The sequence below is a fragment of the Strix uralensis genome, chromosome 1, assembly GCF_047716275.1.
Source record: "Strix uralensis isolate ZFMK-TIS-50842 chromosome 1, bStrUra1, whole genome shotgun sequence".
Lineage (NCBI taxonomy): Eukaryota > Metazoa > Chordata > Aves > Strigiformes > Strigidae > Strix > Strix uralensis.
The window spans coordinates 145,068,074-145,094,867 of NC_133972.1; the positions used below are offsets into that span (position 1 = coordinate 145,068,074).

At 40.2% G+C, this 26,794-nt stretch overlaps 1 protein-coding gene across 1 annotated transcript; it reads left to right on the forward strand.

Moving 5' to 3' along the window:
* The first annotated feature begins 495 nt into the window (after positions 1-495).
* Positions 496-17,506, forward strand: LOC141954501 (carbonic anhydrase 3-like). The gene is made up of 7 exons (XM_074894106.1): positions 496-585; positions 1,531-1,728; positions 9,358-9,476; positions 10,282-10,374; positions 11,304-11,369; positions 12,247-12,402; positions 16,310-17,506. Exons 1-7 carry the CDS (start codon positions 540-542, stop codon positions 16,427-16,429), a joined length of 798 nt encoding a protein of 265 aa, XP_074750207.1. The 5' UTR covers positions 496-539; the 3' UTR covers positions 16,430-17,506.
* Positions 17,507-26,794: the final 9,288 nt, after the last annotated feature.

A 26,794-nucleotide genomic window follows, 5' to 3' on the forward strand; every position in this document is an offset into this window, starting at 1 on the left:
GCTTGTACCTCATTCTGGACATTCACGCCTTTCTCTGTTCGCGGCGCCGGGGCAGGCGGCAGCAGCCCCCTTCCCCTCACCAGGATCCCCTCACCAGGATCCCCTCACCAGGTTCCCCTCACCAGGCCTCCGCAGCGCCGCCGCGGGTCCTTCCCCGCAGCCCCCAGACGCCAGCCCAGCTGGGGCCATGCCGGGTGCCCCGCGCTGCCCCACGCCGGGATCAGCCTCTGCACCCCCCGCGCCGCGGGACCCCCTCAACCCCCGTCCCCTGCTCCGGGGAGAGCCGCCCGGGACCCGGAGGTGGCCGGGGGCGCCTCACGGTGGGCGCGGCGGGACGGCGGCGGGCGGGCGGTGCAAGGCAGCGCGGCTCTCCCCGCCCCCGGGGGTCGGGGCCCCGCTGTAGCTCCCGGCCCGCCGGCGGCGGGGAAGGGCACGGAGGTGGCGGGAGTCTATAAAAAGCGGCCGTGAGACGAGGCCACCGTCCTGCCAGAGCCGCCGGGAGAGGCTGAGGCGCGGCGCCGGGGCGCGGCAGCGACACCATGATCAACCCCAGCTACTACCCGTGGGGCTACGACGGCGACAACGGTGAGCGGGGGCGCGGGGCCGCGGCCCGGCCCGGCTCCTCGGCGGCCGCCGCCCCTGCGGGCAGCGGGTCTGAGGGCGAAACCCGGGCGAAACGGGAAGCCCCAGCAGTGCGCGCACGGAGCGGGGCACCGTGGGCTCCAGGCCGGCCTGGGTCTGTGCGGCGGCAGCGCGGGCCGGTGGCGTGGCCGGCTGGTCGCCACTCGCAGGTGTGGAAGAGCTGAAGCTGGTGGAGGGAGAGGCCGTGGCAGAGGCCTCTAAGTTGAAGAAAGTCAGTTTTCCCACTGTCCGTATAATTTAAAATGTGACATAGCTTTGAAGTCCATCCTCGGGCTAGCCTTGCTGCAGGGTCGCCGTGCAGCCAGGATCCCTCCTGCCACAATCCCTCCTGCCTGGAGGCTGGAAACCTGGGTGGCCTCTTGCTCCTGCGCTCTCCTGTGCTGTAGGAAGAACAGCACGGCCTCGGTCAGGCTTTTTCCACATGAAGTTCTTGATAAAACTGAAACGATAATTAAATCCACATTTCAAATTCCTGCCTTCTTCAGGTATCAGTGGTCTTTTCTCTCTCCAGATGGGTACATGGCGCCACATTGGAGTCATTTGGGTATATCCCATCCTATTTCTAGCCACTGCTGGGCTTGAAGTATACACATCTCCTTGCCTTCCTTGGTGTATTTCCAGTCTCTTATAAGTAAAGTCCTGAGGTTGCTTTGAGAGTTTACGTTCAGTTGAGTGGCTTGCAGTATCCAGTATTCCAGCTAGTATAATTAACAGTGAAACTCTTGACAGGACATGACTAACAACCAGATGATTAGTAATCTACTTACTAATACATTTAATTGATGTTCTATAGCAAAGCAAAACCAAGCTTGCATTTATTGTAACACAAGTATAATTCATACCTAGCTTGAAGAGGTTTTCATGATCTTTCTCTGTATTTTTTTCTAGGACCAGATCATTGGTACAAAAATTACCCGATTGCCAAAGGACGCCGTCAGTCACCCATTGAAATCAATAACAAAGATGTGCATTACGATCGCTCCCTACTACCATGGTTTGCTAGTTATGATCCTGGTGCAGCTAAGACCATCCTCAACAATGGGAAAACCTGCAGAGTTGTATTTGACGATTCATTCGATAGATCAGGTTAGTTTTGTTTTCGTCTCAAGCTGTCATTATATATCAATGATTATTTCTCAAGTTGTTTGGGAGACAGAGTGTGCTCTGAATGCTCGTGTCTGTCAGAAGGTCTCTGTGTACTGCCTGCATGGGACAGACAGGTTTCTATGAGTCCAGTGCCCTGCACAGCTGGTGAGAAAGGCCTGGGACTACTTTTAAAGTCCGTAGGTAAAATCCTAGGGAATAGAGAGAGCTGCAAGGAAACTTGGTGCAGGATCAATTAAAGAGTAAGGTAAATTTCTAAGCTTGCAAAAGCCATTGCAGTTGTGTTGCTTTCCAGGAGCAAGGAGTCCGGGCTTTATCTATGAGGACTGAATTCCATCCAAGCTATTTGAGATGCCCTGCAGAACATCTTTGACTGTGTATATGGCTGAAGTTATATTTGAAAACTGTACCTATGTAATATCTGATAAGTGATGTTGCCACAAAGTCATCAAAATCAGTTAAAACTCCCTTTGGCATTCATGAGATTTTGTCTTAATGAGGATTATAGGGCTGACAACTTCCAGTGGTTCAGCTTTAATGTCCAAAATCATTTATCCACTTGTAGTTATGACAACATACAATGTGCTGCATACATAATCCATAGGTTTTAAGAGTTAGTGGGTTATATATATTGAAGAGATATGTCTGTTCTGTTTAACAGGTGCTAGAGGTGGTTGGCAGAACCACTGACATTTCATGTTAATGCTCTTGGCTATATTTCAAAGGAAGAAACATTACTGAAAGAAGTATGAAATTGCATTAGTACTGTGATAAAAAGGAAAAACCAAATGCATACCTCACGCTTTATTCTTGTATCAAGGTCAACAAAATGGTGTTATTGTTTGTAGTATATGGGATGGTAAGAAAAGGAAAAAGAAATGTCAGTTTCAGTAAAATATTGAGAAGTCTGTCTTCCACAGTGTACAGTACAGACTTAGTTCTTAACTGCATTAAAAGTTCCAATTTCTATTACAATGTAACTAGGAATGACAGCTGTAATTACCAGGAGAAATTTTACTAATAGGTTGATTGATCTTAAATATCTATGGGCATGGATTTTTAATGAATGACTTGACTTTTGTGAAAACAGGATCAAAATGTACGTAAGCTGGACTAGTTAATACACTGTCAAAACCCACAAATAGCTATGCGGTCAAGGGTTTGATTACTTTTCTAGCAAAGTGGGAATCTTTAATGTTATTTGAATAAAAATATTAATGTCAGATAACACAATACATCAGCAAAGAGATGTAGCTGTGGCATATGAGAAGACCTCCGTGACCATTACTTACCATTTTTTACCATATCTTGTATTTGTTGGAACAGCGTCAAATATATCAATGGTTGCATCTTCTGCATAAATGTCAAAGTAATTATTGTTATAATTACTCAGATTTTACATGGGAGAGAGTATCCAGGCACAGCCATCTACAGCATGGATGTAACACTGTGGCCACAAAGAGCAAAAAGTTTTGGAATGTTCTGAATTTTTTTTCAGAACTGCTCACTAACTGTTGTGTTCTGATCTCAGAAATAAAAAGTGACTCACTGGAAAAAAAGTAGGTGTATTTCTCAACTCTTTGAAGGCAAGAAACATTCGGTGTTTATTGTTATGTCTCCTTTGTTATACCATTGCCTGCAGAGTCTGTGGGTGGTGTTCCTTCTCTAATATAATGCTAATTGCAGGACAAATTCCACTGTGCATACTCCTACTGACCTGAGCATGTTTTAAGTTTTTTAGGATATGTATAGTGACTTATTTTTTGTGTAAAGGAACCACCAGCTACATAAAACATACATATGTAATAGCAGTCATGTCCTTTGGAAAAAAGACTGTCTATCTATCTATCTATCTATCTATCTATCTATCTATCTATCTATCTATCACTCTATCACTCTGTCTATTTATCTGAGTTATTTCTGAGTTAACCAGAAAACTAAGGGCTTCCTTTATTTTCCTGACTTTTTCAGTTAGAGTGGTCAAACCCATATCTGTAGTTCTTTCTAGGTTTTCATTAGTGGTAGATGAAATAGATTGCAGAATAAACTGCAAAGATGAGTGATAAAACAAATTACATTGGATGTCTCCAAGTTTTACTTCCATTGTGTCTTCTGTTCCAGGAATACTTTGAATATTCACTGGTGGGACAGTTTCTTAAATTATTAGAAAGAAGCTTCCAAGGAAAGTGCCATCCATGTAATTCACATATTATGTTGATAAAGGCCTTATTACTGTTATCTTTGCAGTTAGTCTAGTGGAAGGAATTGGAAAATTTATCTCCAGCTATTTATAAAGTCTTACTGACTTTAAGAATCTTCTGTACAATTGAAGGTTTGATGACAGATACTTGCTTTAGGAGCTGTGTCATGCCTCTGCTGCCTGTGTTGTACAAGTTAATGACTGTTGTGGACTCAGTTGCCTGTCTTACCGTACCTATGTGGAAGAAGGACCTTAAGCACTGTAAAATCATCGCAGGGGTCTCGAAATCCAGGAGATAACTGGGAGCTGAAATCAAAACCTCCTAGGTGGCTGTGCCCAATAAGACCCATACCAGAACTTGGGTACTACCACATAGCAGCCTACCACTGCTATGTTGTTTGACGTGAATGGCAACTCCGATACTTTTAGATTCAGCATTGAATCTGGTTTTGTTTTGAATTAGGGCTGCAATCTCATTTCTACTAGCAGAGTCCATTTGCTTTTAAACTTCCAAAAGTATTCATGCCAGAGAAGTGTCCTGAGAGCACCTAACTGGTAGGACCATTGTCATGATGCTGTGTGAGATATATAGTTTATAACTTCCTTACAATTAATGTAATACCTTAGTTAGATGGTTAGATGAAGGTGTTCGATTGTTTAATAAACAGTAAAGATACATAAGCCTTGTACTGGAACCCAGACAGCAGCTGGGGAGGGATACACTAAAGCTCTGTCAAATGGATGCCTTCTTTCAGCTTCTCAATTTGTTATTTTTGTTACGTCCTTAGCACTTTCTGTGGAAGTTCATTGGCCAAACAGATTCCTACTTCTCCTTTTACTGACTTTCTCATGAATGACATTTAAGGGCTTGGAGTACCTCAGTGCAGGCACAGTTTCTTTCAAGGTTACCTTGATGCTGTTTGCAGAATCTTCCAATTTCTTAGCAAAGGAATATGTGCCTTTGGAAGTGGATGATGCAAAAAAAGTTTAAAGAGACAGTTACTCTAAGTAGAGTAAGCTTCTTACTGATCTCATTTAGCATGACTAGTGCTTGTGGACAGCATTTCCTAGAGTATCACTTTGTGGGAGATCTCATTTATCTTTGCAAACGAGATTTTGATTATCAACTTCTGGTGAATAAATATGTATTTGTTGACGGGTTCTAAAACAATGAGGACAAAACCCAGTAACTTTAATTAAAACTGTGGGAAGTCTGTCCATAGAAACTCAAGTTATGGTTGATCCTTCAAAAAGTTACTTAATATTTTGTGTACTGAATTTACACTGGAACAAGCCAGCAGCCGTTATAAGAATAGCACAGCTAAATCCCAATGCTTGTGTAGCTGTGGTACGTACCACTTGACGGCTATACCACATATTGCAAAGGCCAGCAAACTTAAATTCTTCCTTCAGTGTTTAACACATCTATCATTTGTAGTGTCTGCATGAAGGTACTGAGCATTAATTTGATCACTGCAGACCTGAAGAGTTGAATTTCTGTTAACTTTGAACTTCCATTGTTAGAGGTAAAAATGCTTGAACAGTCAAGGGTGTCTTCTGAGGCTACAGTTACCCAGTGGACTGTCAGTTTTCTCCCCCTGGAGGTGAGGATTTCAGCCCTACCGTAGATCACAAAGAAAGATGGTTTGGGAGCTCACTGATGAACAGGTTGTGATCAAGAGGCACAAAACTGGAAAAGGTGTGTTGCAGTGCAGGTGAGGGTGGGTGGCACACTGACAGACTTCTGTCAGATGCTTCTCTTTCCCAGTCTGTCCCTGTAAGAGTATAAAGTTCAGATACAAACAAAAGTAATTCTTCTGCATATCTATTCAGTACTTGCTTATAGAAAATTTCAGTAAGAACTAAAATTTCAGTTCCAAAAGCTTTTAGGAAACACATTTTATCCCTGCAGTTAGCCAGACTGTTTCAGTAGAGATCCTCTTTTGAGCAGAGGCTTTTTTATAGCATCTAAAATATGTGGCACTGACATTAAAAAGCTGTAGGTTTTCTACTGCACTTAGATTCTGTTATAAAGCAGCATAACAAAGGTAATATGTCTTATTCAATTGTCATGCAGTAATACCTTACTAATTTAATTTCACCGTGGTTTACCAGTTCATTTTATGTATTTGGCAGGATGTGAGGATCATAAATCTTGTAAGAACAGTTATTTCTTCTCATGTTCATAAACACAGCTCGCCTCATGAGTCTGTTTGGTGCTCCTTGTGTTTTTCCGCCTGACTTTCACAGTGTGCCTTCACAGCAAACAGTGAAGGTATTTGTGTAGGCATAACTTTGCCAATTTTACCTCACTGAGGATAGATGACAACTGATATTAGTGCACATTAACAACCAGACCCCTACCTGAGCTGCTCAGCAAGTGGATGCAATTATTTCAAAACCTTCTTGTCACATTTCTGTTGTTAAGGATGAGTGGAGTGGCCATCTCCACTCAAACTGTGTCACACCTTCATTTTGTGTGTAAACACACAGAGTGAGATACAGAGCTTTTTCTTGCCTTAGTTACACTCTTCTGTGCAACACTTGCCCTCTCTTGGGCAAACGTCTGCCTCAGTGATTACATTGAGAGTGAAAAAAAAACATTCTTTTATTAGCCAGTTCTGTCTCATGCTGCTCAGTTTATGACAGATCAAACAAAAGGTGAACTTTTTCACTGGAACTGACATCCACACGTGTGTCCGTGTAGGATTGCTCTGTCATAGACGGTTCATCAGCGTGGATGAGAGGGACGCGGAATTTGAGCAAGTGCTTCAGACTGGTGTGACATTTTTATGTCTGGTATCAGGCACTGGTGGAGGGTGATGTGCAAACCCATGTGAAAAAAGTCAGTCACTGAGCAATGGGATGAGAGTTTGCAACAATAAGGCACCAAAAAGGAGTGAATACTTTTCTCCCTTGTCTTCCTGTGCTGGCTTGTATATTTCTGCAGCTGGGCCATGTTACTTTAATGACAGCAAGTTAAAGGGAGTTACATTTTGGTAAGTCTGCTATGGCCGTCCTGTTACTTCCTGTAGAGCAGAAACAGGAACAGAAATGCCACGTTTCCAATATTCAGAAGTAAGTCCAGCCATTCAGGTAGCCATGTGAAAAGGGTTGCACAGTATTTCAGAGGACTAAGAGAAAAGCTATCAGGGAGTGAACCTGCTGGCTCCTTTTCTAAAGTTCTTGCTTTTAACTTCATGCAGTGTCATAGGGAGAAGCTCAGAGTGAGTCATGGGGCCTTCTAGAAAAGCATCCTTTCGTAATATTATGTGGTAGGCAAACACCTATTGCAGCCTTAAAACTGGGAGACTCAGATATTTAAGGTGAACATTTCCTGTGTAATAATTGTTAGAATAATTCCCTGTTACATATAAACATGTAAATATATAAAAATACAGCTATATTTTAACACCACTGAAAAACAGTTTAAAGATACCATATTTTCTTTTATGAACTTCTACCTTGTATTCTTTTTTCTGACTGTTATATGGGTGTATATTTATTTGTGTTAGTATTTTCTGAAAACCAAAACCCAAGAGGATAAAAATACTTTTAGAATTTAGGTTCCAAGCCACATGTTTAAAAAAAGTAAAGATTTCTTTTACTAGCTTTGAGCTATGCAGACATAGTTTAGTATTTTTTTATGGTTTAGATATTGGAGAACTTAATTCTTGTAACTGTTTGGTTTACATTTTTAAAGCAGAGGGAAATTTCATTTACTGACAGAGGGAAATTTCGTTTACTTACATTGTCATTTTATGCATTTCTATCTTTTACAAATAAAAGAAAGAAGACACCTTTTTGTCCTTCAGGAGATGTTGGTTTATAGGCATATTAGTCTTTGCATCATTCTGTCTGCTTAAAGTGTGATAAGTAAAAGCTACTGTCTATTTATAGATGAGTGAAGCAGGAATGTGTTGGCACGAGGTGATGCAGAGCTTCACCTAACGCCCAGTTGAAAATGTCTGCTGATGGCCCATCAGTGGAAATAATGACACATTTTTACGTTAAACTGGATTATTTGGTCTTACAGATCTATTTTAATGGAGAATTGATGGCCTTGTCAGCTACTACTGTTACTGTGTCTGCATCGGCCACAGTACTGGATGTCTGTGGGAACTAGTAAAGGGAATTTGTTGAAAATAACAGCTTGCTCTTAGTGTGCAGTAAAGAATACTCTTAATACATTATTTCTTGAGATGATCGTGGATTTAATTTCTTTCTTTTTATATTTAAGGATGTTTTTCTTTATCGTATAAAGACCTGTTCTTGCGAACTGCTGAATGACTTATAGGAATGCTATAACTTCTATCTCCAAATAAAGTGAATGAGAGTTTTATATTAATTAGTATTTGGTGAATGTGAAGAAGTTCTTCCCTTTTTATCGTGAGATTCTTTCAAATAAGCCACCATGGTACATAATGTAAAAATGTTAAGATTATTTAGAATACAGGGTATTGTTCATCACAGGCTGAACTTTTCTTTAGGAAAATAGCTTGCATTCTCAGTGATTGCTTTTCTGGCTCATTCATTGTTTTCTTTCTCCTCTTGCACAGCCAGAGGGAGCAGCCATTGCAGCAGAAGCAGCATCAGTAGTTTCATAGATTTTTAAACAAATAAGTCATAGCCTGCAGTAAGACACATAATTTGCAGTGTTTTGTGGGAATTTGTTTATCATCTAGCACTTCAGTAGCTGATCTTAATCATGGCTATTTTTGTGTGCTTTGATATAGGTAGATATTAGATAGAATTCAGGGGGAGATTAAGACTTCTAAATTTAGGTGTCATATGTGGGCTTTTAAAAGTAGGTGGGTTATGTCTCTAAACTCCCATTCTAATCAACAGAGATGGAGTCACACTTAATCAATGGGGTCCAGAGAGCAATTCAGGTCACCATCTGTGAGTGTCTACCTTAAGGCAAGCAGAATTACTCTAGAAGCTTGAATTAGGGGTTTACTTCAGTTACCCAAACACAGGCATCTCATGCCATTTTTGATAACCTAATGTATTTCACCTTGCCTCCAGATGCTGCTTTAGAAAAATAAAGTTCTTCTACAGATCTTGTATCACATCTTCCAGTCCTGTCCAGGTGTCTTTGGAATATCCTAGAAGGTACTAGATGCACATTTATGCAGCTGAATTAAAACAATGATATCTATTGACTAGAATGGAAGCCTAGACACAAATAATTTCCATCTGCCTGTAAGTGCATATAGCTGAGGATGGTTGCCTGAAGTGCTGCTAAAATCAGTGCAGACTTCCAAGAGGTAATAAGTACTCTCAGAATGTAGAGCAGCTGTACAGTAAATGTGTAAATATGTATGTAAATATTTTAAAATTATATATATTTATTTTAAAAGATTTGAAAGATACTTGAGTCTAATGCTGTTGCAGATTATCAATTGCAGTGCTGAGAGGTGGGCCACTTCCAGGAGTCTACAGGCTGCGTCAGCTTCACTTTCATTGGGGTTCATCTGATGACCATGGCTCTGAGCATGTTGTGAATGGAGTGAGATATGCAGGAGAGGTATGACTCACTACTTTTTTTTTAAAATAGGGTGTAAAATAACATTTGTCATTATTGTTCAGGTGAGACAAAATTTGTCATTTGTCAGCTTTTCAAGGAGTTCTTTCTATTTATTTATTTGTGACGTTCTTACTCCCACTGATTCTTACAAACATGAATCAGGTTGAAGTAATTTTCACAGCATAAGAAAAGAAAAATATTGCATGAAACAATAGTTTCCATGTTCTTAAACCAACATGGACAGCAAGACTGAATTACAGAGAGACAATGCAAACTTACTAAAACAGTATTCTGAAAGTATAGTATTATAGCAGAGCTATAAAATTGTAGTGACAGAAAGGAGGAAGAATGTGTGACCTTATTTTCTACCACTTTAGGATTGTAAGGGAAGTTGAGATCTGTAGACTAATAATATACAAAGCTTACATTCTTATAGATTCTTTGCTAGAATTGCTGTAATTTGAAAGCCAAATAGAAATGAATCACTTATCAGTACTGAACTGCATGTTTTACCTGCTTACTTAAGCATCTTTTCTGTCTTCTTCAGCTTTAAGATGAGATTTTTTTGAAATTTCTGTATTAAGTTGTTTATAGTTTATTTTAAAGAAAATAGTAGTCTAAATGGTAATATATGGCTCATATAACTCATATGAATTGCTGTCCGTTTGTTGGTTTTTGGTTTTGAAGACCTAATCCTCTTCTTTGTTGCCCCAAACTCTCTCACGTATTGAAGAACTCTAAATTCATCCTTAGATGGCTTGCTGTTCAACAGTGGATTTTTTTACATGTTTTTCTTTGTTTCCAGCTACATTTGTTACACTGGAATCCCAAATACAGTAATTACCTTGATGCTGTGAGAAGAGCTGATGGAATAGCTGTTTTGGCCATATTTTTGCAAGTAAGTAGAAGCATGCAACACTTCTTTATACAGCTACTGTAGAGGTTTCTATTCTTACAGGGTTAAAAAACCAAACCCCTCTGAATATATTTTCTAGGGATTGTACCATATTGAAGGGCTTGATTTCAGTAATGCATACTTTTCAAGCTATAGAGCATGAGTCATGTTATTTCAGATGGTATCTAATACTACACACACTGGTCCCAGCAACTATTGTGTCACTATGTGGCTGGTGGAAGCTGTAAACTTGTATTTGCCCCTGCTTCGGGGACACAATGTCAGTAGTGGCCCTCTGACCAGTAGTGGTCAGCTGTCTTTTGTGCTAATCATGGACTGATTTCAGGGACAGATACCACCCCTAGGCTTTTCATGAACTTTCTCACAGGCAAAACTAATGCGCCATCGATACATGTAGATCGTTCTTTCTTAAAATCCTTTTGAGATCATGCAGTCTTAGCCTGAAATAATTGGCTTTTGCTCTCTCTTGTTCAATTAATATTCACTAGAGATAGAAAGATGGACGTCTGTGTTGAAATCAACAATTGCAAACAGTAGATCTGACCATGAAATCTGGTTTTTAAACTAGAATGAAACTTTTTCCAAGTTCTGTACTTGAGTCTGAAGAATTCTTTATCTTTGTTAGGCTAAAATTCAATGTCAGCGGGAATAGCTGTATTGTCGAATTACCTGTGATGCTGAGTTTCTGTACTGATATAATTTCATCATTTGGATCATAATATCTGTTGGGGTACAGACAGAGGGTACAGACAGAAGACATAGCTTACTAAGCTGGTAGGGGTGATAGGTTCAGTTACTGCATTGTAATTTTACAGTGATATATGTTTAGATGCACATATTAAAAAAATAGGATGAAGATGAAAACTGATCTAGCAGAACTCTTTGATTAGCTTATGCTTTCTTCTTTACAGGTAGGGAAAACTCCCAAACCAGAGATGAAGAGAATTCTTGAAGAAATAAATGCTATCAAAACAAAGGTAACGATGTTGGGCTTTTCATTATAGGAAGATGGCTGCAAATTCTCAGGCCAAAAAAAAAATCAAGAGGCATGACTTTCTAGTTTTCAAATTCTACTCTGCAACATTGCCAGAATATACTTGTGAATAAAACCATGGGTAGCTTTTTCTTAACAAGAAAAGTCCTTTCTTCCATTTACATATGAGCCTTGTTTGGCTTTAGTAGGCCTTATAATTTTGTGAATATAAGTCATCTCACCAAACTTTACTCACCTAAAAACTAGGCATGGAGTCTTATTCTCTCAGTGGTCAGTGACAAAAGAAAGGCACTTTTGGAAGGTGGTTCATTTGGTCTTGAAATAGGCTGCCTAATGAACCTCTGGAAATGCCACTGACTAGACATCTGTGTCTCAGATAACATTATGTGATAAGAATCTCACATTGCATAGGCAAGACAGTTTGTTATTAGCACAAATATAAATCTAGAGTACCTGTCTCACTTCATTATATGGTGACCTAACCCAATATTTAATAGATAGGCAGAATTTCCATAAGAAAAGAGACCATAAAGAAGAGTACAGAATGCACAGAAATGAGTGAAGCGCATTGGTACTGGACGCGGCTTCATGTGAGTTAGTTCAAGTACAGGAAGTAACATCATGGAGTTGTATGTTGTGTCACGCTTCTCTGGGCCCATCTGTGAGGGTCATACAGTCCACTTACCTTTACACTGCATCATTATGTCTTGTGTAGATATGTGCTTAGTTTCCTTAGTTCATACCTTTGAAGTATCTGAGTCACTCTCTGTTTCTTAAAATACCAGAACTGTGTCTTTACCTAATCTTGACTAGAGCTGTTGAAGAGTTTTCTGTTTGGTTTTGTTGTGGTTTTTTTAAAGGGGAAAGAAGCTCCTTTTACAAACTTCGATCCTTCAATTCTTTTCCCTAAATCTCATGACTATTGGACATACCATGGGTCTTTCACTACTCCACCTTGTGAAGAGTGCATCACCTGGATTGTTCTTAGAGAGCCTATCATAGTCAGCTCGGACCAGGTAAACTTCACATCATAGATAATATTTTACCCACTTCTTTTTAGTTACATGTCATAACCTGATCTTATTCTTTTGACAAGGAAAATGCTTATTGGATTCTGTGAGAAATTGCATGATTAAAAGGACAGTGAATAACTGAATGCCTTAAACTACCTTGGAACTCCATAGGGAACCTGTAAAAATCTTCAAAGGACTGCAGTCTACAATCTAGTATGTGCAATCAACCTATTAGACACACCTCTTTATCTGTCTCTGTATGACTCCTACCTACATTAACCTTCTCTACTTGGAATAGTTCATTGTTTCCTAGCCCATGTCAGACATCATGATGGTTCAAATCCACAGACATCAGAGAGCTTTATAAATCAGTAAAATCATAACACAGTGTAGATGGTAAGAGTTTATACCAGTTTAGAGTGTGACTGACAGCAAGCAGTAGTTACTGTATATGAGAGTTCTTGCTCCCGTGGGCAAGAGACCTCTTAACATCAGCTAAAGAAAAGAGTAGTTGTCTTTTTGTTTCCCAGTCCTTCTGTTCCCATGATATTAACTCTTGTTAGCAGGAAAGGATGGAGCTGGATGTGGCTCATACCTTGTATTTTACACAGAGCTCAAAACACTGCATTACACCAAGAGCCAATGTAGGAAAGCTCAAGCCATTAACTTGTATTCTCTTGCAACTATTTAAATCAGAACATTGACACATTTAGCTTATGTTAGATTTGCACCAACAACTTTGATTACACAGGATTTTTTCAATCATTTGTATTGTCTTAAGCTTCCTCACGTGAAGCGTTCATTGCTTATGATGAATGTTTGAGGGTAATCACTGGACAAATTATGAAATAAAGCTGCTCTAAAATCCAGTGAGATAGTCAGGTACCGTAACTACATTGCACACTGGATGAAGCAGGAGTCCAATGTTCTCACCTAATGCAGCTGAGCATTTCCAACTTTTCGAACATTCTCCTTTGCAAATGTGTCTCATAGCATGCTGCTTTCAAAAACATCTCTTATCAGAGTATAAATGTAATGGTATTGGTGATTCTATCTGCCCCATATTCTAAATGGCATCACATAACTGGGAAAGTTAGGGAAGTGTTGTATCGGGTGCTTTATACCTATGATTCTAGAAGGTATAACAGCTAAGTTTTTGCAAATGGGAGCAGCATCAGATATCTATAATTTCTTGTTAATTTGAAAGCATTCTCTGATCACTTACTGTAAAGGAGTATTTCTTGTTAATCCTCATTTCTCCTCAGCCCAGTTTATAGAAGTTTGAATGCCCTCTTCCATCACATTTCAGCCTATGATTCTACTTGTACCACACAAGTCAGTTTTCTCATCTGAGATTATTCCTCTACTCAGCAGACTATAATGATATGATATCACAAATTTCAAGACTTCAGGATAGTGAAAACATGAACATTAATCAAGTGACTGACTTGCTACATAGATGTTATACATAGACACATAACTTTTCATTTTAGATTCCAAGGTGATGATAACGTATTTTGTTGTATTGATTGATGTGCATGTATCACAAAAAAAATCTATTTTCTAGTACTTTGTATTTATGTGGCTCTTTATCTTTCAAAGAATAGAACTCAGGTATGATGGGAACCTTAGCTGGCAAGAGATGAAATATGGTAATGTATTCATATAACTTACAGCTTAATTTTCGCAGTTTATTGATCGATCTGTCTCCTGTTTCCTTGCCCATGTGAAAACTAAAATACGTGGGCTATTTTGAAGCTGGTACATGTGTGAAAAATACAAATATGGTCTGACTGGCTTCCACAAAATAAATCTGCTTAGAGGCTTATATTATAAAAGACCAACTATGGATTTTGTTGGGAAAAGTGTAGTCATTACTGAGCATCTCTGATTTCAAATGTGTTTTTAAAAGAATAACTAATCACATCATTCATCCAGCCTCATGAAAAGACTTTTTGATCACTGCTTTATTTGGGTGATGGCCTTCTTTTCAGCTTATCTGAAGTTAGTCTGTTTTGGGAAGCAGACTATTCTCTAACTGGCCCTACTGTAGAAAATATGGAGTATTTAAGGTAAAAAGGAAATTACTACATATAGATGGGACATTGGCTCTTACTCTGCTTTTCAGGCAGAATTGGCAGTGTATGTGAGGTACTGTATACAAATACAATAGAAAAACTTTCCTCACTCCAGAGTGCCTGCAGTCTAAATAATGTATTCATAAAAGAGGATTGTGTTACCAATTATTTCTAATCCTAGAAAGTGTACTACCATGGCAGCCTCATTAATAGCAATTATTTTAAGTGTGTGTGCATTTACAGTGGATCACTAGGATGCTTTTACAGCCAGATGGTAATAGTATATTAGCCACAAGGATAAGCGCAGTCACTGTGAATCAGTACTCTGCAGGAAAAATCAATTAATCAGAAATCCCTGTGAGGTGTAGAGTGGGTGGCCTAGCTGCTCAGATTACTTTTAATGAAAGGATAGGAATTTAACTGTGGAATAACTATCCAATTGCAGACTAATTTTTTCACCTTTATGTAGCTATAGCCTGAATATATGCTTCTTTTTTTATTTCTGAGTAGGGAAAATCTTCCACAAAGAATAACAAAACCCAGCAATCTCTTTTCCAATAGTACTTTATCAGTATTAACGAAACCGATGAACGATTTTCATCTCCTACTGTTCCCATGCAAATTATTCTTCATCTGAAATGAAGAATTACATTTCAGATTTCAGATGAATAATCCAGCTGCTGCATATTATACGGGTTATAAATGTGGACTCATCATTGTTCAGGCAAACTGAGATAGCTGGCTTTTCTGAGCTGTGTAGTGAAGAGCAATGTTCAGATGCCTGAGCTAGCTCAGTCCATAAACTGGAATCAGTATAGTTACAGTGAACCCAGCTTTTACAGCCCAGACAGAAGTTCTGCTTCTGTTGGACTTGGACTCTGTACTGTAAAAGGTAGATACATCAGCATATTGAAGCTAGTTGCAAACAAAGTTGATGTGTGCCATGAATGGGGCTACATTTTCAAGTGTACGCATGGGGAAATGTATGCATCCTTTTCACGGTAAGCCATTCAAACAGGGTAGTGTCAAGTGTTTGAACCACAGCTGGTACACTTTCTGTCTAATGTTGTGCATGGCAGTGACAACAACCAACCATAATGTATCTGTAAGTGGGTATATGTGTTGCATCCTTTGAAAATCAGAAAGCAGTAGAGGAGGAGCATTATACAGTTTTGAAGAGTATGGGCAGAACTCTTCTTACGGCATCCCTCAAAAAAACCATACCTTGGTTAAAAAAAAATGGCCAAGGAGAGTCAAGCTGCAGACCCTGTTTACAAACCATTTGAAACCCTGACCAAGTCATTAACCAGATTTACATTCCTGTTATTAATAATGGACTTTTTTGTGTCATTGCAGCAGAATGTATCCTCTGCTACAGACCCACCATGGAAATGAACAATTAGTTTATAATTTAGCCTTAACAGCTTGCAATTCCAGAGGGTTCTTAACAATTAGACACTAAGGCAGGGTTCAAGTAGGAGAGGTTTATTAGGGCATAGACTGTTCTATTCACATTTTCTGAGGACTTCCCACAGTTTCTGTGACGTACTACACAGTTCTTTAGACAGTACATAAATGAGAGTATTTTTCACAATCCTGTTCAGATAGGACCAATTTTTTTCTGTCTTGACTATTTCTAAGAACATTACTGCTAGGAAAGGAACATGAGTACTGTTCTTGTGGTGATGGGGTGAAGGACATGTTCACAACTTTGAAGGACACTTTCTCCCCAGCTTCAGGGCATGGGCCAGCCTCCTTGGTTTAATTGTTGGGCTGTGGATTTGATCTCAAGGTACTGCCATCAGGACACTTTGATTTTTGCTCTCCTGCAGATGGCGAAGCTCCGCAGCTTGTCCAAGAATGCTGAGAATGAACCTGTTCTCCCCCTGGTTGATAACTGGCGCCCAACTCAGCCTCGGTATTTCAGGATGGTGAGCGCATCATTCCTCTAGGACCTGTCTCAGGTTGGGTATCCCTGAATGAGGCAACCTCTAGAACTAAGAGATGCTTTTGATTTGTGTCCTCTCTTGCGTTTAGACAGAACTACAGCTGTAGGTCCAGAGGCTGAAACTTTGAGTCATGAAATGTGAATTTCACTTTCAGAGGATAATATTTACTTAGGCAAATCCTAGCATTAAAATGGAAGTAGACAATCTGTTTGGCTCTTCATAAGTGCTTTAACATTAGCTTTTGTTAATAGTACGAAGGAAGAAAGATGCTACTAACAGCTACAAAACCATTTCCTGTTGCCCACATGCCCCTTGATGCTTGCCTTATTCCGTGTTAAAAAAGTTGCAGTTAAGAGAAGTAATTGTTTTCAGCATGAAAACATATTTTTCAGTAGTTGTTTTCAGCATTATCCGTATCCTGCTCTGAGCTGCACCAGTTAATGCACAAGGCGTTCTTGGAAATAAATGAGAGCCCTCATTGGTATTTGATACTCACATAGAGTATGAAAGGATACAAAATTTCTTCATAACCATTGATAAAGAACTAAGCTTTTAACTTCTTAAAACAGTGAACAGGTGAAGCAGAGAGGTCTGTTCTGAAAATTGTATTCATGGAGTTATATGTAGTTAAAACTGTGGAATGGGGGAAGAGCTGTTTCTGTTTGTGTCACAACTGATTGTCCATATTAAAAGACTAATCTGCATTTTAAAGTTGTAGCAAAGTGACATGGATTTTGAGAACTTGGTCTTTGTATCCTGATTATGTATTTTCTCCATGTATGCAAGTGCTTTTCTGTGTAAAAAGGGTGTTAAAATAGCAAGAGTTCTTAATCTTTTCAGTGTTTTTTTTGAGGCAGATTTTCACTTCATGTGCAAATATAATTGATACTGCTGTCAATGAGATTTGTGCATAAATATCTGAAACCACAGTTTGACTCTCCTGATCAAAATGCAGTTGACCAGGGTGTTCTTGTCTCTTGTTTTGGCATAAAGAACAATGAAACAGGATTGTAAGCCTATACTTGAAATAACAGTATCTCTGCGTTAAGAAATCCAACAATAATAAATACATTTACTTAAGAGTTTTTGTTCTGTATGTTTTTTTTCCAGTTTTAGAAACATGTAAAAATAACAGAATTTTAAAGAAAGACTTGTCAATGTGCTCTGTAATACACCTTCATGGAAATTGACGATTGATGGTATCTTTTCCGGATGTTTGTTTGAACTACAAGAGTGCTGATAATATTTCATGTGACTGCAAGCAAGGAAATAGCATTTAAAATATGCTACATCATTGAGACATCCACATCTATTCTTTTAGTGAGATCACCCTATTCTGACAATGGCTTTCTTGTAATGTCATATGAATCAACTCCTTTGCAAGTTGATTGCACAGTGGTAAAGTTCAGTCTGTATCTGAAACCATTAATCTGAATGGTAATTTACATTGAGCTCTGGAAATATAAAGCAGCTGCTGCTCTGGCAGTGGCTGGACTCTTAGCTGCCATGTTCTAGGACAGGAGGATGTTGCTGAGCTTGGTGATGAGACAGGGGTTATGCTCCCTGTCTTCAGGTTCCCCACTGTGAAAGGTTCTGGACCATATCCTCATTTTGCTTTCTTCCTTCAAATAGGTAGTGTTGTGGCTGGGAAATTTCATTTAGTCATTGTTAGTATTTCCCAGCTAATTTCCCATTTCCTAGTGGATCACATTGTGCTGTTCGTGTTTGCACTTTTCATTTGTAGCCACATTGTGAAATGATTCAGATGAGTTAACATCTGTTTATGTTGCATGCACATATTGCTGACTTTGACACAGGTTGTCTTACATGTACATGCTTCCACTTACTCAGATGGATGACTTACATCAAGAAAGCCTACGCAGGTCCCTATTTTTTAAAACATTTTTTTTTTAAATACTTGATTAAATGTAATTTCTTCTCAGCTGGGTCATTCCAGGACAGTTCAAAGCATAGCTTTGTGTTTGACCACTGGTACCCAACACAGTGTTAGCTGTAGGCATAAAAACATGTTGCTGGATTGTGCTTTATACTTCAGAGGAAGGTTTAATCCATAAAGATCTTTTTTTTGTCATAAATTAAGTAAATACCTAAACCAACATCAACAAGTATTCTGTATCTGTTATACTGAACAGGAATGCAAGTCACAGAACATCATTGACTATGCAGGACAGGGTTCTGATAGAATACCCAGTGCTTCCTGCCTTCAGGTGAAAATGGCAATTTCCTGATGTGTGAAAATATAAGAAAACAATACTATAAATACCTTTCTACTTTCTGCTTGTTTTTCTCCAGTCAATTCTGCAGTATATATCTGCTTACGTATATGTTACTTCATTAGAAAAAGGAATTTTGAACCAAAAATTATTTTTCTAAAATGCATAATTTGCTGTGAATTACAATAGAAGTTATTTTATAATGTGCTTTATTTAACTAAGTTGCATGTCTCAGAGCTTAGAGCAGGCTTTATCATTCTTGCAATTCATGATATTGCAAATCTGGAACATGTATTCTCAGAGGTTTTTTAACGATATGGTGGTTTCCCAGTCACATTGCAAAGGAGCTGTATGGGTTCTATAAATGAAGCTGAGGTAAGCCTCATCCTCTAGAGCCATGTTTAGTAACTTTTAAACTTGAAGCAATGTCTCTAAAGAAAGTGTTATTTGACTTTTTCATGCTGTTGGTTTCATAATATCTGTATAATTAGTAAAAGGTATATTAAATTATGTCAGGACTGTGTTGACTCAGTTGCAGATGGGAGGAAGTGTATGAATGTGGGTTTTGGCGGTTGTTTTACAGACCCCCTTCCAATGTTTAAGGGACTGTCTGAAGTAATGATGACAGATCGAGAAAACAATGGTTCAGCAGGCATTGGAAAAAATGGAAGGTGTAGGAGTAGAACGAAAACAAAAAGCCCAAGAATGGGAGTGGCACTTCAGGGGCACGGTAAATTGAGCTGTAAACTGAAAGTGTGAGATTAGGGAGAGTTTCGAAAGCAAGGGAGGAAATGTGGGGTGCTGTGAGTCAGCATTTAGAATGTGTTCATGTCTGATGCAATTTTCTCTCTGGCTGTGTTCATTATTATTTTACAGAGGTTCCCCCTTGCTTTTAGCTTGCAGCTTTCTGTAAGTACAAGAAAAATTAATCGCTGGTATGACTGAATTCAGGTCACCGCAGGTCACTGTAGTAATTACATCCCACACATCTCGCTTCTACCTGCAGATTTCCACTGTGCCATGTAGTTCTATGCACAGCGAGAGCAGGGAGCCCTGGGTTCACAAGTATATGGTAAAAAGGGAAGACATCAAATTTTCATCTGGGTGGGGTAGAAAACAATGAGTTACTACTGTATTTGACTTTACATATCATGTATGCCTGACAGTACTTGGCAATATCAATGCTAATTATTAGCAGTCCCTCTGAAACACAAATGCAGACATGAGACATGCAGCCACATTGCACCTCTCATTGACCAGCCTCTTCTCCAAGTTACTTTTCATCTGCTGCAGATGTCAAAAATAATTTGACCTGGCCTAGCTCTGTGGTGCTGTGAGTCTTCCTGAAACTTGAAACAATTTAAAGGGATGGCTGTACCTGTGTCCACATCACTGGCAATCTTGAACATGAGTAAGAAGGTGCGTGTGGAATGACATCACAGCTGCCGTAGCACCAGAGACATGATTATCCTCATCAACAATGAAGATGCATTACCATCAATTTTAGGTAAGATCTGCCTGTGAACTTGGTCAGACTAAAAGATACCCCTGCTAAACATGTGGGAAGTCCATTTTCTCATGTTGCTTGTTGGGAACTTCTTTAGCCCCAACATTGTGCTGGTCAGAGAAGCTATCCTTAGGTTACCTGTGTGCAGGAGGGCAGGAAACGATCAACTAGCAGTCTCACTTTCTGGATGTCCCTGAGACACGCAAGAAGAGGTAGATGTAGATATTAGTCTAAAATGTTATATTAAAATAGACATGGATTTTAGGGGGGAAGAAGAGTCAAAATCATTCAGATGATGGATATTTCTGAAGAATTTAGACTCATCAGATCTGCTTTAGATCAGGACTACATTTGATCAAATGTGACTTTTTCTATATCCGAATTTATGCCTTGGAAATTTCATTACAGTCATCTATACAAAAATGGACAGAACTTTAGACCCCTTCTTTTATATTGAATAAGACAGTATTTTGCAAACTATGTGCATGGCTGTTAAGACCATGACAAGAATCATGAATTATCTTGCCCAAGTTTCAGATTTAATTGAAAAAAGAAAAAAAGCTCAAATTTCTCCTCATGATGAAGGAATCTTGAATATTTAAACAAATACAATTATACAATAATAATGTCTGAAGCAATGCTGCAAAATATAGCTTGCTGACTTCACTCCCAAAATGCTGGGTTTTGTGCTGTTTTGCTGAAAGAAAAAGGAGGTTTTCTATGACTTTGTTTCATCAAAAAACATAGTCCTTACGGCTAGGATCAGGCTGACGTGCATTTTTCTGCTTGTTGTAATAAAGCATCCAGTGGGGAATATTTGAGATCACAAGAAATGATTGGCACAGACGTTCTGTCCTGTCCACCAGCCATGTGGCAGCAGTGACGGCTCGCCAGGGCTGAACTCTGCAGTCTGTCAGCTGGGGAAGGCCACCCCTCCAGAAGGACACACCGCTGATCCCTAGCCATGGTCATCAGAGGGTGCATCATGCCTCTAACCAAACATGCTGAAATCTGGCTTGTTTTGGATTGTGTTCCACTCCCTTGCCTCAAAGACTTTGTCCCATTGAATAGACCTATGCCTCTGTGGTTTTATAGCTTACTGTCTGTCTATCTGTATATCTGTATATCTGTATATCTGTATATATGTATATATGTGTGTATATCAATATACACACAAAACATACACATGCTATGTATATGCACATTCTGTTACTGTTTTTTTGTTCACGTGGGATAGCATTTTGACTGAAACTACAACTAATTTCAGACTTATTGGAGAAAAAGCATCCTTCTAGTGAAGTTATCCTTGCTTTTACCAAAACTGTCTCTGGTTGGCTGCCTGCAACACCTGACTGTCTTCCAGAATAAAGTATCTGAGGAAACAGCTCCATTTTCCTCCTTTTCCAAGAACAAAAGAAACTCATCAGCCTGGAGCAGCTTTGCTTCTTTTGGAGATCACTGGAGCTGTTAATTACCTTTTCCACTCTCCAGCCTACAAACTGCAGTGTTAACTTTAAAGGAGCTAAGGATGATGTCTGATCAGGCTAAAGAGGGAGAAGTAGATCCTGCTGCTCATTCAAGGAGGGCGATGAAGAACTGCATGGGTGGAAGGTTTCAGGGAATTGCTGACAAAGACAGGGCACATAGCAAACAGGTACAGGTGATCACAGTGAGATGTGTAGAACTGATCTAAAGGCAGAATTCATTGCTGGTTGGTGAAAACAGTGAGGACTCCTGAACCATGAAAGGGTCAGATTCTGTCTCTTGAAAACCAGGAGTGTACCTCACTGGTGAGCAGTGTCACAGCCATACCAAAGGCATGGGAGCAATTAAAGACCGCTTGAGGGAACCTGAGCAAATCAACTCCTTCGAGAAGAGAGAAGGCTGTGGCTTTCGTTCTTTACGTGCTACAGTGAGACAGAGACATAGTGATCCCATGTGAAGGCACAGGGCAGCTTGGATTAACACTCAGACAAATAGACAAGATGGTCCCCTAGTTACACAGTGCATGTGGCTGAAACACGTTTTGTAATGAGGCAGAGAGTCTTGTTCATTAGATGCTTAATACAGACCCGAATTCTTAACTCATATTCCTGTGGGAAAAGGTGTATGTAGATGGTGGGGGGTGTTCTGGGTTTACTTCTCTTAATGCCAGTGCACTTGTTCTACTCTTCAGTAGTGGGGCTGAGTACTGTCTAGAATTTGTGATTCTCTACATAAAGAAGCAGAGAATAGCAGCAGAGATCTGTAGAACCATGTCGGTGAGTCTCCGCTGGAAACACTCGGAAAGCTCTACCCCCAGGATTTTCTGCATTGGACAGTATTCCAAGGATTATGGCATATGGCAGGGAAGCCTTGCAATTATTGCAGTTCACAGAGAATGGTTAGATCAGTTTTGTGGCTTTCCAAAAATAAGAATGCATTTACTTTCAAAATGGGTGATCATTAGGAGTATCAGAATGCTGAAGGAAGATACACTATCAGTGTGGATACATCCAGTAAAGTAGGACATGGACTAGGAAGCAGACAAAACGTTTTTTTGTAAAGTTTTGTTGTTTTTCTGGTTACCATCAACCTATGAAATTGTTCTACTTGAGAGGAGAGGCAGACAACTTTTTTGGCCCTAGGAACCATGGTATACACGTAACACTGGAGATAAGAGGAGAATGGATATATCATTCTCAGCAGAGCCTTCTGCTTTAATTCTTTTCACAGATGTCCTGGTTTAGCTAGGATAGGGTTAAGTATCCCCAGCAGTGGGGGGTGGGGAGCTCTAGCCAGGTTATTCATATACCATGCTGACGTCACCTCCTGGCGCCAAAGCGCTGAAGCGCGAGACAGTCGGTTAACACGTGTGTTATGCCATCGCTCTGTTCCCACTGCTGTATTGGTAGATATCTTGCTCTGTTCATTGTTATCACTGTCACTGTTAATTGTTATTGTTATTGTTATTGTTGCTGTTTGTTGTGTTGCTGTTGCACTGTTGTATTAAACCTCTCCTTATCTCAGCCCCGGGGCTTTGTATTTCACTCCCTTTGTGGGGGAGGGGCAGCGGCCATGTGGTCTCAGACCCCGGCAGGGACTAAACCACCACAACAGACTAGGCTTTAGATTATCTAGCAGCATTTATATTAAATGTTGAACCTTGGCATGGAGACCACACTTGAATTTCTGACAAACCAGATGCTCCTCAGCAGCCTGTGAACTATCACTGTTACAAAGCCCCAGTGTTTTCATCAATGGCTTTAAGTCAATCATTCAGTATCAAAATGGGATTAAGCTCTTTTCTCCCTCCCTTATACCATAAAATCACCACACAAGTTTGGAAGAGCATTTAACACTGCTTCACAGTAAGTTTTACAGTAAGTATTGTACTTATGAATCAGAAATCTGACATAGACTTTAGGACTTTAAAAGGACAGCTTTTGGCCTCTGACTGAAGAACAGCTCTGATCATGCATACCTGAACACAGAATGATAAGAGTTTTTTCCCCAAGGTGGAAATTCAGGCCTCAACAGCTAAGCACAAAAGTGGCCTTGCAACAAATGGTACATAGCCCAAAACAAAATTAAAAGTTGTTTCCTGCTTTCTCCAAGATGTGATTCTCAAAGACTGTCCAGCTAATTTGCATAAACTCTCAAATAGGGTATGAGCAGCTGCAGATAGCATCCAGTGTGGTCCAGTCTGATAGCAAAGGAAAACACATGGTTATGGCCCAAAACCAAATGCCGTATTTGGTCAGATTCTCTATCCATCCTATCAGTAGCAGGAGTGCTATTCCAGATACTCAAACATTCAGGACATCTATAATTAACTAACAGGGTGTGGACTGAAATATTAGTCTTTGTTAATTGAAGAGACAGTTGTATAACTTAATGATATTGTAATTGCTGAGAACACTGTATGGAAGAAAGAAGGACTGGGTTGTCAGCCTACCTAATCAGAGAGACCTTTATGATTCTGTAAGTTTAATTTTTTATTTTTGCCATCAACTTTGCTACTGTGAAGTGTTGCTGGTGGCTTTTAGATAATGGTCTGCAGAATTTTCTGATAAAATATGTAAAGATGATTCCTTTTATTTATTATAGTAAAGGCTGCTAAAAACAATTCCTTTTTAAGAGAAACAGGGAGGATTAAAATAGTTCCACTTAGAGCACTTAATAATCACAGCTTCAAAAGCATTGACAAAAGCCCTGAATGTCAGGGAATAAGACCGTTTTGCACATCTGATACGCTGTTGTCGTAGGGGAGCACTCTTCCCTTAGAACTAGGGATTCTCAGACGTTCCTGACGCTTGGGATCTTTGTAGATTGAGTAGGTTTTTCTCTAATGACATCTGACAGAAGCCTAGAAGTGCTCAAGTCAGCTTCCAAACAGCAGCACCAAAGAGACTCACAGTTATTTTACTCATTGAGATTTGACATTATTACAAAAACTCCTGCTGCAAAGAACGTAACAATACTTTTATTCATTAGAACTGTATTCCTTTATTATGTATTCTAGTTATATGCTGACTTATGGTTCCCCAAATGTTTGAAGCCTGCTAATGAATGATTCAAATAAAAAGATGCTGATACTATAGAAAAACATGAAAATATGAGGATTACAGGTAGTCTTCAAATAATCCAGATATTAGAACAGTATTTGTGTGTGTTGGCTATGCTTCCAGTAGTTTATTCAAAAGTATTTTATTGTAGAATTAATGAGTAGTGTAGCTTCTGCTATCTAATATCTAATATTAGATAATATTAATATCTAATATTCTGCTATTATCTAATAAATTTCCCATTTATTCAGTGCAATATTTAGCAAGACAAATTGATATGTGAGAGAATAATGACTCCAAAAGAATAGACACTCATAACTGAGCAGTCAACTTTCCACATGTATAGACAGTAACAGACTTTTTCCTGTGACATTAAGGATGTGTCTACACCACTTGTGTACTTCAATCAGGAATGTAATTTTTAAATGAATCTCCATGCCATTCCCATTTACTGTGCTTTGGCTGTGATTGTGGAGCAGTTTTAGGTGAAAGTGAACTGGAAGTGAACCTGTCAGATTGGAAATTAGCCAATGTGATGCCTGTATATAAGAAGGGTCAGAAGGATGATCCGAGAAATTACAGGCCTGTCAGCTTGACTTTGGTGCCCAGGAAGCTGATGGAGCAGCTCAGCCTGAGTACCATCACACAACACATGCGGGACAACCAGATGATCAGGCCCAGTCAGCATGGGTTTATGAAAGGCAGGTCCTGCTTGACAAACCTGATCTCCTTCTATGACAGGGTGACCTGCTTATTGAATGAGGGAAAGGCTGTGCATGTTGTTTACCTTGACTTTAATAAGGTCTTTGACACCGTTTCCCACAGCATTCTCCTGGCGAAACTGGCTGCTCGCAGCTTGGATGGGCACACGCTTTGCTGGGTAAAAAACTGGCTGGATGGCCGGGCCCAAAGAGTTGTGGTGAATGGAGTTAAATCCAGTTGGCGGCCGGTCACAAGTGGTGTCCCTCAGGGCTTGGTTTTGGGGCCACTCCTGTTTAACATCTTTATTGATGATCTAGACGAGGGGATCGAGTGCACCCTCAGTAAGTTTGCAGATGACACCAAGTTGGGTGGGAGTGTTGATCTGCTCGAGGGTAGGGAGGCTCTGCAGAGAGATCTGGACAGGCTGGAGCGATGGGCTAAGGCCAACTGTAGGAGTTTCAATAAGGCCAAATGCCAGGTGCTGCACTTGGGCCACAACAACCCCCAGCAGCGCTACAGGCTTGGGGAGGAGTGGCTGGAGAGCTGCCAGTCAGAGAGGGACCTGGGGGTGTTGATTGACAGCCGGCTGAACATGAGCCAGCAGTGTGCCCAGGTGGCCAAGAAGGCCAATGGCATCCTGGCTTGTATCAGAAATAGCGTGGCCAGCAGGGACAGGGAAGTGATCTTACCCCTGTACTCGGCACTGGTGAGGCCGCACCTCGATTCCTGTGTTCAGTTTTGGGCCCCTCACTACAAAAAGGACGTTGAATTACTCAAGCGTGTCCAGAGAAGGGCAACGAAGCTGGTGAAGGGTCTGGAGCACATGTCGTACGAGGAGCGGCTGAGGGAACTGGGGTTGTTTAGTCTGGAGAAGAGGAGGCTGAGGGGAGACCTCATCGCCCTCTACAACTACCTGAAAGGAGGTTGCAGAGAGCTGGGGATGAGTCTCTTTAACCAAGTAATAAGCGATAGGACAAGAGGGAATGGCCTCAAGTTGTGCCAGGGAAGGTTTAGACTAGATATTAGGAAGCATTTCTTTACAGAACGGGTTGTTAGGCGTTGGAATGGGCTGCCCAGGGAGGTGGTGGAGTGCCCATCCCTGGAGGTGTTTAAGAGTCGGGTTGACATAGCGCTTAGGGATCTGGTGTAGTTGGGAACTGTCAGTGTTAGGTTAATGGTTGGACTGTATGATCTTCAAGGTCTTTTCCAACCTAGACTTCTGTGATTCTTTCCTCCAGTAGTGCAGCTAGTGGACTCATTAAATGTCTATAGCATGGATGTCAGGTCCCCAGCAACAACCATTCTGCTGGCCATATCATCTCCTACTGGTTCACACTACTTGCTAATCTAGACATAGCAAAAAAACCCAGTCGTGGAC

Excerpts from the sequence above, each read along its gene's own strand:
- LOC141954501 (XM_074894106.1), top strand. The coding sequence starts at position 540 with ATGATCAACCCCAGCTACTACCCGTGGGGCTACGACGGCGACAACG. Across the intron at positions 586-1,530 it reads GGGCTACGACGGCGACAACG|GACCAGATCATTGGTACAAA; the intron begins GTGAGCGGGGGC and ends ATTTTTTTCTAG. Across the intron at positions 10,375-11,303 it reads TTTTGGCCATATTTTTGCAA|GTAGGGAAAACTCCCAAACC; the intron begins GTAAGTAGAAGC and ends TCTTCTTTACAG.